Source organism: Acomys russatus, chromosome 5, assembly GCF_903995435.1.
Source record: "Acomys russatus chromosome 5, mAcoRus1.1, whole genome shotgun sequence".
In the NCBI taxonomy this organism is placed as follows: domain Eukaryota; kingdom Metazoa; phylum Chordata; class Mammalia; order Rodentia; family Muridae; genus Acomys; species Acomys russatus.
This window is the reverse complement of record NC_067141.1, coordinates 6335707-6349413: the sequence shown is the minus strand read 5'-3', so window position 1 is coordinate 6349413 and position 13707 is coordinate 6335707. Positions and strand designations below refer to the sequence as shown.

General features: G+C 49.3%; 1 protein-coding gene across 1 annotated transcript in view; it reads right to left on the bottom strand.

Moving 5' to 3' along the window:
- The window catches only part of Katnip (katanin interacting protein), a 175366-nt gene that overhangs the window by 102807 nt on the left and 58852 nt on the right, over positions 1–13707 (bottom strand). The window contains exons 4-5 of the mRNA XM_051145201.1: positions 8429–8598; positions 6780–6877 (exon numbers count right to left, since the gene is read on the bottom strand). Coding sequence (XP_051001158.1) covers positions 6780–6877; positions 8429–8598 — 268 coding nt within the window. The remainder of the gene's footprint in view (positions 1–6779; positions 6878–8428; positions 8599–13707) is intronic.

Here is a 13707-nt window from a genome sequence, read left to right as displayed (position 1 = left end):
TTGGCCAGGAGGAGAGGATGGGAAAAAAGGAAGCAGCTGACCACAAACTTGAGCCAGGCGAAGGAGGAGGTAGCCTGGATCACTAGCTTCCTGGCCCCTTGAGGGCCTGGTCCTTTCCCTGTAAAGTGAAGGGCTTAGATTAGAGCTTTGCTGCCTGTGGACCTGTAGTAGTATTAGCCTTTTCCCCATCTCTTTCCTAAAATCCAGAGAAGCCTGGGCATAGACTGCCTGCCTGTCCTGTCTTTGCCTCTGGAGAAAGCACCTTAGTTCTTTCTTGGAAACTCCTGCCAGCCTCTGATCCTGGTGGCTCCTCAGGGCCTGGAGAGATGGCTCAGCAGTTAAGAGCACTGGCTGCTCTTCTAGAGGTCCTGAGTTCAATTCCCAGCAACCACATGGTGGCTCACAACTATCTATAATGTGATCTGATGCCCCCTGACCAGGGAAAGGTGGGGCATGACCTAAACTAGAGTGGCAGATACCCCCCCACACACACACACACCATACTGATTCCTGAGAACAGAAGATAAGTGAGAAGCTGAGGGACTACCTTGGCATCTTGGGGCCCAGGAAAAGCCCAGCTGAAAGGCAGAGATTGAGGCCTGGCCCAGGTCCGTGCTCCTGGATGATGTGCGTTGCCTGAAAAGCAGCTGGCAAGTGATAGTGGGAGGTACAGTGTGGCTGGCCTCTGGCCTGGCACGTCCACAGAAAAAGCGCTACATCCAGTAAGGAGCCAAGATCACAGCCCTTTGCAACTCCCCAGCCACCTCTGCGCAGCTGAGCACAGCAGAGCTTCCCCATGATGCCCAATATGCAAACACAGCTTTGTGGTCAGCCCTAAGGCCCCCAGTCAGCAAGCCCTCTCCAAGCTGCCAGTGCCCTGCCCCCGAGTCCACTCAGCACCACAGTGAGAGATGCAGGTTATGAAGCAACAGTGCTGAAATTAACTCACAACACTGAGTGGGTGTCCGGAGGGTAATAAATAGCCGCCATCTGGCCTGCTCGCCTGCCCAGCCCGGGAAGCCTCCTCTGCCCACAACCTGGAGGTGGCCCCGCCCACACCAAGGCTGGTAGATTCCAACCCCACCCCATCCACATGCATGCTTCTGGGCCTCCCACCTTCCACCTTGCATGGCAGGATGATGACGCTCCATGCTGGCTCCCCAAATGGCATGCTGCTTTACCAAGAGTAGGTGTTCCTGAGCGGCTGCTCTTTCCTGCCTACTTGCACACCCAGACCCTGGCAGACCTTTGCAGTACCTATGCTGGGGGAGGATTTAAAAGCCTATCCACACAAACCTCCAAAAGCTGCTCACTTCATGCTCAGCCCACACTCCACCCAGTTCATGCCCGGAGTTATTTGTGTGTCTTCGGCACCTCCTCATAAAGTGTTCTAAGAGGTGCATTGAAGTGTGCTGTCAAACCAAAAAGAGCAAGCACAGGGGATGTCCTGTATGCTCATGCGGGGTTGTGTAAAATGTTAATGGCGCCCTCTAGAGGTGGTAGGGCCCTACCGAGCCCCCAGAGGCAGGCTGGGGTGAGGGGAGCTGGTCTTCCATCAGAAGGTGCCAGAGGGAGAGGCCCAGCTTCACAACCTAGATAAGAGCTGTAGTACAGATGCTCACTGGCTGTAGCAAGCCAGAAAGCAGGTGTTGCTGTGAGGGACAGCCAAGGCCACTCTCATCTCACAGCAAACCTTCTGTGGAGACCTTTCCTGAAAGTCTAGCCCACAGTAAATCGCTGGAAGGCCAATCCCTTCACCACCGATTTAATGCTGAGAGCCAGTGACGTTCATCAAAGCTGACAGCATTTTGGAAAACGGCGGCTCTGTTGATTAGGCCACTGTCTACCCAAGTATTACAAGGCTGAGGAAGCCATAAATCTTAATCCACTGATGGCGGCAGAGAGATCTAAGGCCCAGAAGCAGCAAGGGAGAGGCCAGCAGGGACAGATGCCCAGATATCACCTGCAGGCCGCTCCACAGGAAAGTTGGTGGCTTGGGAGCCTGCTGCATTCGTCCCATCAACCTCTAAAGCTCCCAACCCTGCTGACCGGCTCCTGATCAGCAACAGTGATAGTGTGATCTCACTGGCCCTTCACAGTGGATCCTGCAGTACAAGGGAAACCCTGAAAGTGGGACAGAACCATAGTCCCATTCCTGGTGGGGTAGCTTTTAAGGATTAGCCACCAGCCAGGCGGTGGTGGCACACGCCTTTAATCCCAGCACTCAGGAGGCAGAGAAAGGTGGATCGCTGTGAGTTCCAGGCCAGCCTGGTGTACAATGTGAGTCCAGGACAGCCAAGGATACACAGAGAAACCCTGTCTCGAAAACCCAAAATAAAAAAAACAAAACAAAACAAAACAAAAAAAACAAAAAAATAATTAGATACTGGCTACTGGGGACCCCGCTACCTTAATCACCTGCTTTCCCCTGGTTACCCACAAAGAAAGTGGAGCCCAGTCAAAAAGGTGGAAACAGATGGGCATGGTGGATCTAGCCTGTAATCCCAGCATGAGAGAGTTGTGTACAGGAGGATCAAGACTTCAAGGGTAGCCAGGTCCAGTAGTGTACGCCTGTAATCCCAGCACTAGGGGAGGCAAAAGCTGGCAGATATCTTGAGTTTGAGGCCAGCCTGGTCTACAACGTGAGTCCAGGACAGCCAAGGCTACACAGAGAAATCCTGTCTCAAAAAACCATTGGGGGAAAAAAGAGTTAAAGGGTAGCCCCAACTACATAGTGAGTTCAAGGTCAGCTCCCGCTATATGAGACCTTGTTTCAGTTAAAAAAAAAAAAAAAAAAGAGCAAGCAAAGGACTAGGCAGTGGTGGTAATGTATGCCTTTAATCCAAGCACTCAGGGAGGCAGAGGCAGGTGGGTCTCTGAGTTTGAGGCCAGCCTGGTCTACAGAGCAAGTTCCAGGACAGCCAGAGCTACACAGAGACTTAAAATTTTAAACTCCAGAAAGCAGGAGGACAGAGACTGTCCCTTCCTTCTTCTGCCTCTGGGACTTTCTACCTTGGAGACACTTTTCACCTAATTCCACTTTTTAGGACCAAAGGGTGTCAGTGAGTTTCTTATCCTGGTGACAGATAACAATGTAGCTGGCACACCAAGGCTATACTGCCCAAGTCAGGCAACCTAAACAGTGAGTTGTAATCTCTCTATCTCTCTGTCTCTGTCTCTCTGTCTCTGTCTGTCTCTCTGTCTCTGTCTGTCTGTCTGTCTGTCTGTCTCTCTCTCTCTCTCTCTCTCTCTCTCTCTCTCTCTCTCTCTCACACACACACACACACATACACACACACACATACATACCTCAGGCTGTTGAAGGAGGCCAGGCAGGATTAACATCGTGACCTCGAGTCACAGCCTACTCAGGTGGCAGTTGCACCACACCAAGGTCAACTATGACAATACAGAGTGACACAGAATAGCTGAGACAGTTAAATAGTTTCTCTTAGAAGTAACCAATTCAGGAGTGAGAAACTGGCCTGGAGGGGTGCAGTGGGTCAGTGGAGCCAGAGGATAGGACTTAGAGTGGGGCTGTGCGAAGTGGCAGAGCAGCTGTGTGGATTGAAGAACAAAGCCCTGGAGTTCCTGCAAGCCCTGGGGTGACGGGCAGTTGTGGGGGTAGTTAGGATGGTCCTGTCTATACACAGTAGCCATGAGCGTTCCAAAGGCAGCTTCCCCCAGCTTGGTGTTTCCAGGGAGCCCTTCCATTCAGTCTGCTGTCCAGACTCCTAGGCCTGTGTGACTGACTCCCAGTGCTTCCTCTCCACCACCATACACTGATCACTGCTAATACCTTTCCATCACACTCCGTGCCTTTGCAGGGAGACCACAGGTCCTCACACTCGAGTCTGCTCCAGGGGCCTTGGGCGCCTCTGCTGCCACCACTGTCCCGCCTGTATGGCTCTCCTGTATAGCACACGGTCCCGCCTATACGGCTCTCCTTTATAGCACTTGCCGTCTACCTGCTCGTTGCTGCTGGCCTGGCCTGGCCTGGCCTCAACTCTCATCCCAGAGGCTTCAGGGCAGCAGGGCTTGCCTGCTTCACTTGCAGCTCACAGCCCAGCAGGAAGGATCCAAACTTCGAGGTGCTCCACAAATGGCCAGGACTGAACAGAGGGAGTGAGGTCAGATATGAGAATGAGGCAGCGGAAGAGACAACTCAGCAGTCAAGGGAGACTACTGTTAAGTCACGAGGACAAGAGCTAGGAATCTAGCACCATGGGACAAGACGGTCCCCCTGAGCAAAGGCACAGTGGAATATGGTGGAACTGTGTTAGCATCTTCTAGCTCTGAGGATCCCTAGGTGAGAAAATGCAAGCCCCAGGTTCATTTAAAGAGAGACTCTGCCTCAATGGAATAGGCAGAGAGTAATAGAGGAGTATACCGATGCCTTCTTCTGGCCTTGGCACCATGCATGCCTCCCCAAATAAAATAAATATGTAAATAGAAATGAGAGAATGAAGAGCCTGGAAACCTCCAGACTGAGGAATCCTCAACACCTGCCTTCCGTCAATCTGACCGACGACCAACTCAACCAATTTACCACCTCTGTGCCAGGCCTAGCAGGGTGCTCCTCATTAGCTGCACTCTGAGGCAGGTACCCTTATCAACCATCTTCTGGGTGGAAAAGCAGGCACCAAGAGGAGGAGCAGCATAACCAGAGAGCGGCAAGCACTACCTCATCCTAGCCTCATGACCTGCTGCCAGGAGCACCCAGCTAAGACGCACGCTGCTCATAGACAACCTGAGACTGCACACAAGCATTCCCAACAGTCCCAGGAGGCTGTGATCCTAATAAAGGCAAAGCTCAGAGAGGTCCATTACTTCCAAGACACACCAAAGCCCATTCTCTTCCGTTCCCAGGAGCCACAAGTTCAAATGCCAGGTGGGGACAGGAAGTATGGTAGAAGAAAAAGTGCATGAGCCAAATGATGGCATGACTTCTGCTCTGCCAAGGTACTGAGCCCCTGAGGGTGGTAACTCAGTGGCCTGGCACTGCAGCTCCCCATGACTCAGGGTCTGTGTGCAAAGGAGGTCCAGCCAATCACATCACCTCAAATAGGGAGAGCAGATGTGAGGAGGGGAGGAGAGGGGTGAGTCACTGCTATTTCTGAGCACCGTCCTGAAGGCAACAGTGGCTGGAGCACAGGCCGGGATCTGTCTTGGCCTCCCTGAGGTTGTGCTCCCACTTGCCCAGTTGTCCTGAGCAGCGGCTCTCCTGTCAGACCAGGACAGATGCTTGTGCAATGGCGGCTGAAGGCCCCCTCCAAGCCTGCCCAGCTCCGCAGCCCCAGGACTACACATGCACCACTCAGCCTGGCCAGCTTTCTACTCAAGCAGTGGTCCCTATTGTTAGGCACTGAGTGACCCCTGACTGCTGCAGTGCAGAAGGGCAATTATAGCAGCGCGGCTTTGGGAGGCGAGGGGAAATTAGCTCTGATTAAGTCTTGTGAAGTGGGGAGCCACAGGAGAGATGGGAGGGATGCTAATTAATCTCAGGCCAAGTCTTTTAAATCACACGGACTCTGGGGCCAGCCATTAAGTCACAGCCTAAGACACAAATGTGACTTGTGATAATAAGAAGCACTCCAAACAAGCGGAAGAGCTGTGTGGAGTGAGTTAGGCAAGAAAGGCCTCATTAATAAGAATTAACATCCATGGCTGGGAACAGACACAAGTGCCCAGGCCGGTGCCCAGACCCCAGCTACAGCAGGCACAACTGTTTCCAATGAGCATAGCGTGAGTCTGCAGCAACAAGCCCAATCTATACCCTAACCCAGCTTCTTTCCCTTAGGGGTCATGTGACCCTAAACAAGTGCTTTTGGCTCTCTGGGCCTCCGTTTCTATGGCAGCACTATAAGGACACACATCAACCAATTGGGTGCTGTGAAGACACGCCAGGTAGAAGCACATATGCCTTTACTGCAGCCTACTGTAAAATGCAGCATGCAATTCCCCCCCCACCCCCGCCCCATCCCCGCTGCCTCCCCCCACCCCCACCCCGCACACAGATTAATGACAATGACCCTGCCTAAGCGTCCTGATCTGTGTTGGATAAGGTGCAACAGGAGCTAAGCTCCATGGCTCAACAGCAGTACATACATGGCATAGAGTGCCGTTTGGGTACTTCAGGCTGCTCCACACATAGCCAGAACCACACCAAGGGAAGCTAGCCGGGGACCATAGCAAGGCCTAGTGGGGCAAGAAAATGGAACTCAGAGCCAAAGAATTGGTTCTAAGTCAAGATTCTTCCACTTCTTAGCCATAATCTTGGGCAAGTCCTTGAATTTTTCTAAGCATCTGTCTCCTTTGCTCCTGAGTAAGAGGGCTCCAGGTGTGCTGTGAGTGCACAGCAGAGGGGTTGTGTGTAGCTGAGGCAGAGCTGGGACTCAGGGGCAGGACTCAGAAATGCAGGCTTGTGCCTCAGCAACAATGGCAGCCACCTAAACAGGCACCTCAGTTCACCAGGGCAGGGTTCTGGCCTGATCGCTTGCTTTATCTCCGCCCATGCAAGGCACATAGCAGGTATTCAATAAAAAGTGAGTGCATAAATAAGCCCCGATGGAAGAGCAGGAGTCTGCTCTTACTGCACTTCCCTGTAGGCTCTGGGGATGCCAGGCAGGTACCCCAGAAGCCAGTCCATGCAGACAAGGTGCCCTACAGGGCCCAGGACAGTCACCAAGCCCACAGGCGCTGAAACACTCAACAGGCCCCCTCCTCATCCTAATGCAAGTGCTGGAGCCATGGTCCTGGCTCTGTCCCTGTTTCCAGACCTGGTGCCATCCTCGGCGTTGGACTTTTCCTGGTGCTGTCCTTGAGCTGCGTCTTAAGACTTCTTCGGCTTCTCGGAACAGGGTTCTTTGTCCATAATCTGCAGCAGAGACAGAGAAGGGGCTGGTGAGACATGGAAGACAAGTTCACACTGGTGGCTCTCCTGAAGCCTGCATCTGCATCAGTCCATCTAGCTGCTCAGGGTCACGCATATGAGAGACGCATCCCCCTGTTGAAGTAAGCCCCGAACAAGCCAGTGCCTAGCAGAAAGTGTAAGAGTCACAGAATGCCCACAAAATGGCATGGCCAATGCCAAATCAGGCAGCTCTTCAGACACAAAGAGCCATTACCAAAACATAGATGTAAGGTGTAGCTCTGACAGCAGGACGCCATGTGTAAAACAGGGTGGCGGATGGGGCTATTTAAGGAATAAATGAATATACTGCTGGGGACACAAGATAATCGTGTTTTCAGCCAGGCACAGTGCTGCACCCCTGTAATCCCAGCACTCAGGGAGGCAGGCGGATCTCTGTGAGTTCAAGGCCAGCCTGGGGTACAAAGCCAGTCCAGGACAGCCAAGGCTATACAGAAAAACCCTGTCTCGAAAAACAAAACAAACAAACAAAAAACAAAACGAAACAAGATAATCCTGTTTTCAGTTCCTCCTAATTCTGCCAACTAGCAGCATGCTTACAGTGAGAGCTAAAGGGGCGATGCCATTCCCTCCTCACCACAGGGGTTACAACGCTCCTGGTAAACTGCACTTTAGTACCACAGTGGCTCTCTAGGGGAATATCGTGGGGTATCACTTTCTCCTCTTGTCCCTTTGTTGTTGTTTTAACTTTTTCCAGTATATATAATGGCTTGGAAGCTTCCCATACCTATGAGGCAATGAATTGTAAGAATACAGAGAGACCAAGTAGAGTCCTCAGAGCAACACAGCCAACCTGAAGCCTGCTCTCACGCATTCACATTCACCGTTCTGTCCATTCATTACCAAATCACCTCCAGTTTGCCTACTGGGTAGGCTGGGTAGGCTAGGTGGAGAACTTCTCCATCACTCACAGGCTCTCGGAGGACACATGAAATCCCTTTAAAGCATGAAGGGGCTGGATTAGCTAAATGTAAAAATGAATGGTAGAATCAAATATTTCACAGGTGTTAGGAATTAAAGTTAATATGTGCATATCAGCTATTATTTAAAATTGCCCTTAAAATCACGGGCATTAGAGCCCCAGGCAATGTAAAAACTAGAAATTTCTTGCTCTAGCTGCCTTTGGTTTTGGGCATGGAGGCCAAATCTAGTTTGAAAAGGAGTAAAGAGCATATAAGTTTGGAGTGCTCTCTCTTAGCACGTGCGCGGCTCTGGGATCCATCCCTAGCACCTTAAAGAGTGTTTACCTTCCTTGCTCTTGGGCTCTCTCTGGCCAGGTGAGTACCATTAACTCATTTGCTGGTGAACTCATACATACAAGATGATTCCAAAATATCTAACTTATCTCTTTAATTAATTTTGTTTTGCAGTGCTGGGGTCTTGAACCCAGGCCTTTGCTTATGTTAGGCAGGTGCTCTACCACTAAGCTACATCTCATCCCTTAATTTTAAAGTAAACATACTGCTGCCTTGGCTGCCTGGGAGAATCTGCACTCACCTTGGGACCCCTCAGCCTGTGAGGCACTTCTCGAGAAGTCTGTGTGCACAGCTTTCCGTGGGGATGTCTTCAACTCTGAATTGGCTCCATTGACATAGACAGAGAAACCCTGCTCCAAGTGCTCCAGCCTCAGCTGCACGGGGTCCTTGGCTTTCAAATGCTTTAATATCCTGGAAGAGAAAAGATCACCAGCCTGGATCCCAGCAGTACCTGCGCCTCCATGTCCCCAAGGCCAGCAGTAAGCTGCTTTGGCAAGGAGATGGCTTAGGTGAGAATGGCCTCCACAGACTCATGTATTTAGATACTTAGTCCCCAGTTAGTAGAACTATTTAGGAAGGATTAGAAAGCATGGTCTTGTTGAAAGAGGTGTGTCACTGAGAGCAGCCTTTGAGGTTTCAGAAGATTCCCACTTGCCCAGTGTGCTGCTCCTCTGCTTCATAGATGTGGGTCAGGGTGTGAGCTCTCAGCCCTGCTCAAGTGCAGTGTCTGCCTGCTCGCTGCCATGCTCTCCACCATGATGGCAAAAGGTTCTTATCACTCTGAAATGGTAAGCTCAATTAAATACTTTCTTTTATGAATTGCTATGTTTGTGGTGTTTAATTATAGCATTAAAAAAGTAATTAAAGCCAGGCGTGGTGGCAGAGGCAGGTGGATTTCTGTGAGTTCAAGGCCAGTCTGGTCTACAAAGTGAGTTCACGACAGCCAGGGCTATACAGAGAAACCCTATCTCGAAAAAACAAACAAATAAACAAACAAATAAAAAGTAACTAAAACTGAAGCTGGTGTCAGGGAACAGGCTATTGCTGTGAAAGGCCTGATCATCCTGGTTTATGGAACAATGTGGAAGATTTGGGGCCTTTGGAATAGGAAAGTAGTTGAATGCTGTAAGGTAGCTTAATGGGCCATTCTAGTAGGAACTTGAAATAAATTAATGCTGAGTGAAATGTGGACAGTGGAGGCCCAGCTCAAGATTTCAGACAGGAACAATATTATCAACTGCATTAGAGACCATTCTTGTATTACTTTGGCAAAGAATGTGGCTGCTTACGGCCCTGGTCCTAAGAATCTGCCTGAGGCTAAAGTAAAAGATCTGGACTAATTTTGTTGGCCAGGGAGATTTCAGGACAGCCTGATATTGATTCTGTCACATGGCTTTTAGGATCACTCTTGTGCAGTAATGTAAAAGAGCAAGAAGGGCAAAAAAGAAATACAAAATGTACAGTTTGTGGAGAAAAAGAGCCCCAGGAAACTTAATGTAGGAGCCAAGGCATTTACTTAAGGCTGTAAGAAGAGGACTGATAGAAAATGGAATACAGGAAGTAAAAGGCAATACCCCACCCAGCTAGTCCTGCAATTTCTGAAAGGAAAGGGTCCAAGCGATTTCTTCCACCTAAAAAGCAACTACAAAGGATTTTATGAAAATGTGATTCAAAACAAGGGGCCAGGATCCATGCCAGGAAGGTAGCAGAATTTGGCAGTGCCCACTACATGGTTCTGGCTTTAGAGTAAGGAAGGGTACCAGAGAGAGAGGGCTCTTCTCCTGAGGTTAGGAGAGCCCCAGAGGCAAAGCACACAGCAGAGAGGCCCAGAGAGGCCGTTCAAGAAAATGAAGCCTGCGCTGCACTGGAGATTCCAGGATGCTGGAGATGCCAGAGCCGTGGGAGGTCTGCCAGGGAGAGCTGCACAAAGAAAGTGAAACCTGCTGAAAGAAAGAGTTTGTTGCAGTCGGCAAAGCTGGAAGGGTGGAGCCGGCTAAGCTCTGGGACATCATACATAGGGTTATAAGATTTGGAGTTTTACCTCCTGGGCTTCAGTCTTGCTTTGGTCCAGTATTTCCTCACTGTGCCTTTATTCTTCCATTCTGGAATATGTATATTCTGTGCCACTGTATGTTGGAAGCATGTAATTTGTTTGCTTTTTTTTATTTTATGAGGGGTTACAATGAAGAGGGCGCCCCGAGTCTTAGAAGAGACTTTTTGGACTTTTTTGTTCTGTTGGGACAGGGTTTTCCTGTGCCGCCCTGGCTGTCCTGGAACTCATTACGTAGACCAGGCTGGCTTCAGGGATCTGCCTGCCTCTGTCTCCTGAGGACTAGGAATTAAGATGTGAACCACCACACCAGGCTGACTTTTTGGACCTTTAAATTGTGTTTACACTGTGAAAGACTATGGGGACTTTTGAAATAGAACTAAATACATTTTGCACTATGAAAATACGGTTATGAGCCTATGGGGGCCAGGGAATGGAATGTGGTGGTTTGAATGGGAACACACACACACACACACACACACACACACACACACACACACACACACACACACACACACACACACACGCCTATGCACTCATATTTGAATATTTGGTCCCCAATTGGTAAAGCTGTTTGAAAAGGTCTGACAACTGTGTGCCTAGGCACTTTCATGTTTCAAAAGACTCCCTCCATTCCCACTGTGCTCTCTGCTTCCTGTTTGTAGGTCAGGGTATTAGGTCTCAGCTGCTGCTCCAGTGACATGCCTGCCTGCCTGCCGCCCTGCTCACCTGCCATGATGGTCACAGACTCCTACCCTCTGAAACTGTAAGCCCAATTAAATGCTTTCTTCTATAAGTTGCTTTAGCCACAGTGTTTTATCACAGCAATTTAAAAGTAACCATGACAGTCCTTAGCTCATTGCTTATAAGACATTACTTTTTGTCTCAAGAGAGTGTACAGAAGTTTCATTAGCCCCTCTAGAACCACAGCTATGAGGTGCCCAATTTTTAGAGTCTTTATAAACACCTTTATACATCATAGTAATTAGATTCTCAAGTCAACAAGTGGACTTACCCTTTAGTGATTAAGTACCTGGCAAGTTAGTAAAATATTAAAATTATTGTGTTATGTGTGTGAGTGTTTTGCCTCCATCTACGTCTGTGCACCACATGTGTTTCTGGTGCCTATGGGGGTCAGCAGAGTGTTGGCTCCCTGGAACTGGAGTTACAGAGGGTTGTGAGCCTCCATAAGGTATTAGGAATTGAACCCAGGTCCTCTAGAAGAGCAGGTAAAGCTCATAATGCTGAGTTGTCTCTCTAGGCCCCAAGTTAACAAATTCTTAATATAATACTCATCACAAAAAGGCGAGCACTGTATGCCAAACTCAACTCTCTAAACAGACAGTGGCTTTAGGTCATGCTCCTAGAAGTTATCATGAATATAGAACTACCCTGTGTTGACCCATGGCTCAGGGGAGAAACAGGATAAGGTTCCTGCCGGCTCTGTTCACAGCATTTCATCAGCTGGTCTGCCAATCGTCCTGCTTGTGTTTGTGTTTCAAATGACCTTCCTGCCAGGCATGTTGGTTATGCCCGTAATCCCATCTCTGGGAACAGGAGGGTTGAAATGAGTCAGAAGCCAGCCTGGGTTAAAAAGTGAGGGCTTGCTTCAAAAGAAACAAACAACAAAAGTAAAAACACCTGGCTGGGGACAGCTCAGCTGGCACAGTGCTTGCCTTGCAAGTGTGAAGGCTTGAGTTTGATACTTGGACTCTGTGGCACAGGCCTTTAATCCTAGTACTCAGGAGAGAGAGGCATCTTTGTGAGTTCCAGGCTAGCCAAACTATATAGGGAGACCTTGTCTCAAAAGTCAGAACAAACAAACAAAGGCAGGAATGATGGTCCAGGGCCAGGAGGAGGAGGAGACAAACATATGCTGGGGCTCAATGTCCAGCACCCACCCACTCTAGCCAATAAGCATGCTCCAGGCTAGTTAAGGGACTTTGACTCAAAAACAAAGAGGATGGTACCCATGGAACAAAAGTGGAGGTTGTCCTCTGGCCTCCACACTCATTCTTGTGCACGCACGTGCGCGCATGCACACACACACACACACACACACACACACACACACACACACACACACACACACACCTAGAGCTAGCTGAAATAGCAAAACTACCAAAAGAAGCACAGAGCTACAAACTAAGATGCTTAGTGTCAGCTGGGTGGTGGTGGCACATGCCTTTAATCCCAGCACTTGGGAGGCAGAGGCTGATGGGTAATTGTGAGTTCAAGGCCAGCAAGGTCTACAAAGAGAGTCCAGGACAGCCAGGGCTCTGTTACACAGAGAAACTCTGTCTCAAACCCCCACCCCCAAAAGATGCGTAGTGTCCCTCAACAGCCATATAGGAAAAACAAGGAGAAGACCAAAAGCTTCCTGGATCTGCTATGTGATGGGGTTGAGATCCAAACTTTCGGTACTTAAACTCCAGAGTCATCACTAAAACAGACATGTCACTCCTGGATCTTGTGAGACAGTATGGTGACTGACAAACTCAGACAAAGCTGGCAACTCACAGCCCCTTCTCAGGAGGAACAGGAAAACACAAACAATGCATATTTGATCTTTTCAGAGAAAGCACTTTCCCGCAATTCTCATGCATTAACTCTGGGCTTGAAAAAAGTTAGTATTATAGGCAGGTGCAGTGTGGCGCACGCCTTTAATGGTCCAGCACTCAGGAGGCAGAGACAGGCAGATCTCTGTTTGAGACCAGCCTGGCCTACAAAGCAAGTCCAGGACAGCCAAGGCTACACAGGGAAACTCTGCCTCGAAAAACAAAACAAAACAAAAAACCAAACCAACCAAACAAACAAACAAAAACAATAAAAGAAAGAAAAAGTAAGTATTGAGATCAGCAAATCCTGAACACAAGCTAGCGCCTGATGCCAAGGACTAGAGGTCAGGACATTATGCCAAAACAGTCACAGGAAAGACTTCAGGAACACACTTGTGGTCTCCTCATGGGGGCTGACCGGTGATGGGGATGGGTGACAGTGTAATGTTTTCCCACCAACCATGAGGGCCTGAGCTACAAAACCCAGATCTAAGAAAAGTCAGGTGGCACACACCTGCCATCCCAGGTGGCACACACCTGCCATCCCAGGGCTTTAGCCTGACTGGCAAGGCGAGCCCCAGGTCAAGGTGGAGAGCTGCTAGGGAATGGCACCTGAGGTCTACCTCTGGCATCCATGTGCACACACACACACACACGTGTGCACATACAGATAAACATACATATACACTCTCTAACAGACACAAAACAGTAAATGGGAGAATGGTGGAGGAACTGTATCTGTATAAAGATGGCATAAAAAATCAGTTACATAGTACACTAACTTTAAAAATTAATCAAAACAGAATATATGTGGTAAGTGTAAAATTGGAAGAAAAAACTGGGTTTGTGGGTCTTGAGTTGAAGGTGATAAATACAAAATGATGTCAGCCGTAGAGGAAGGTGGTGGCGTTA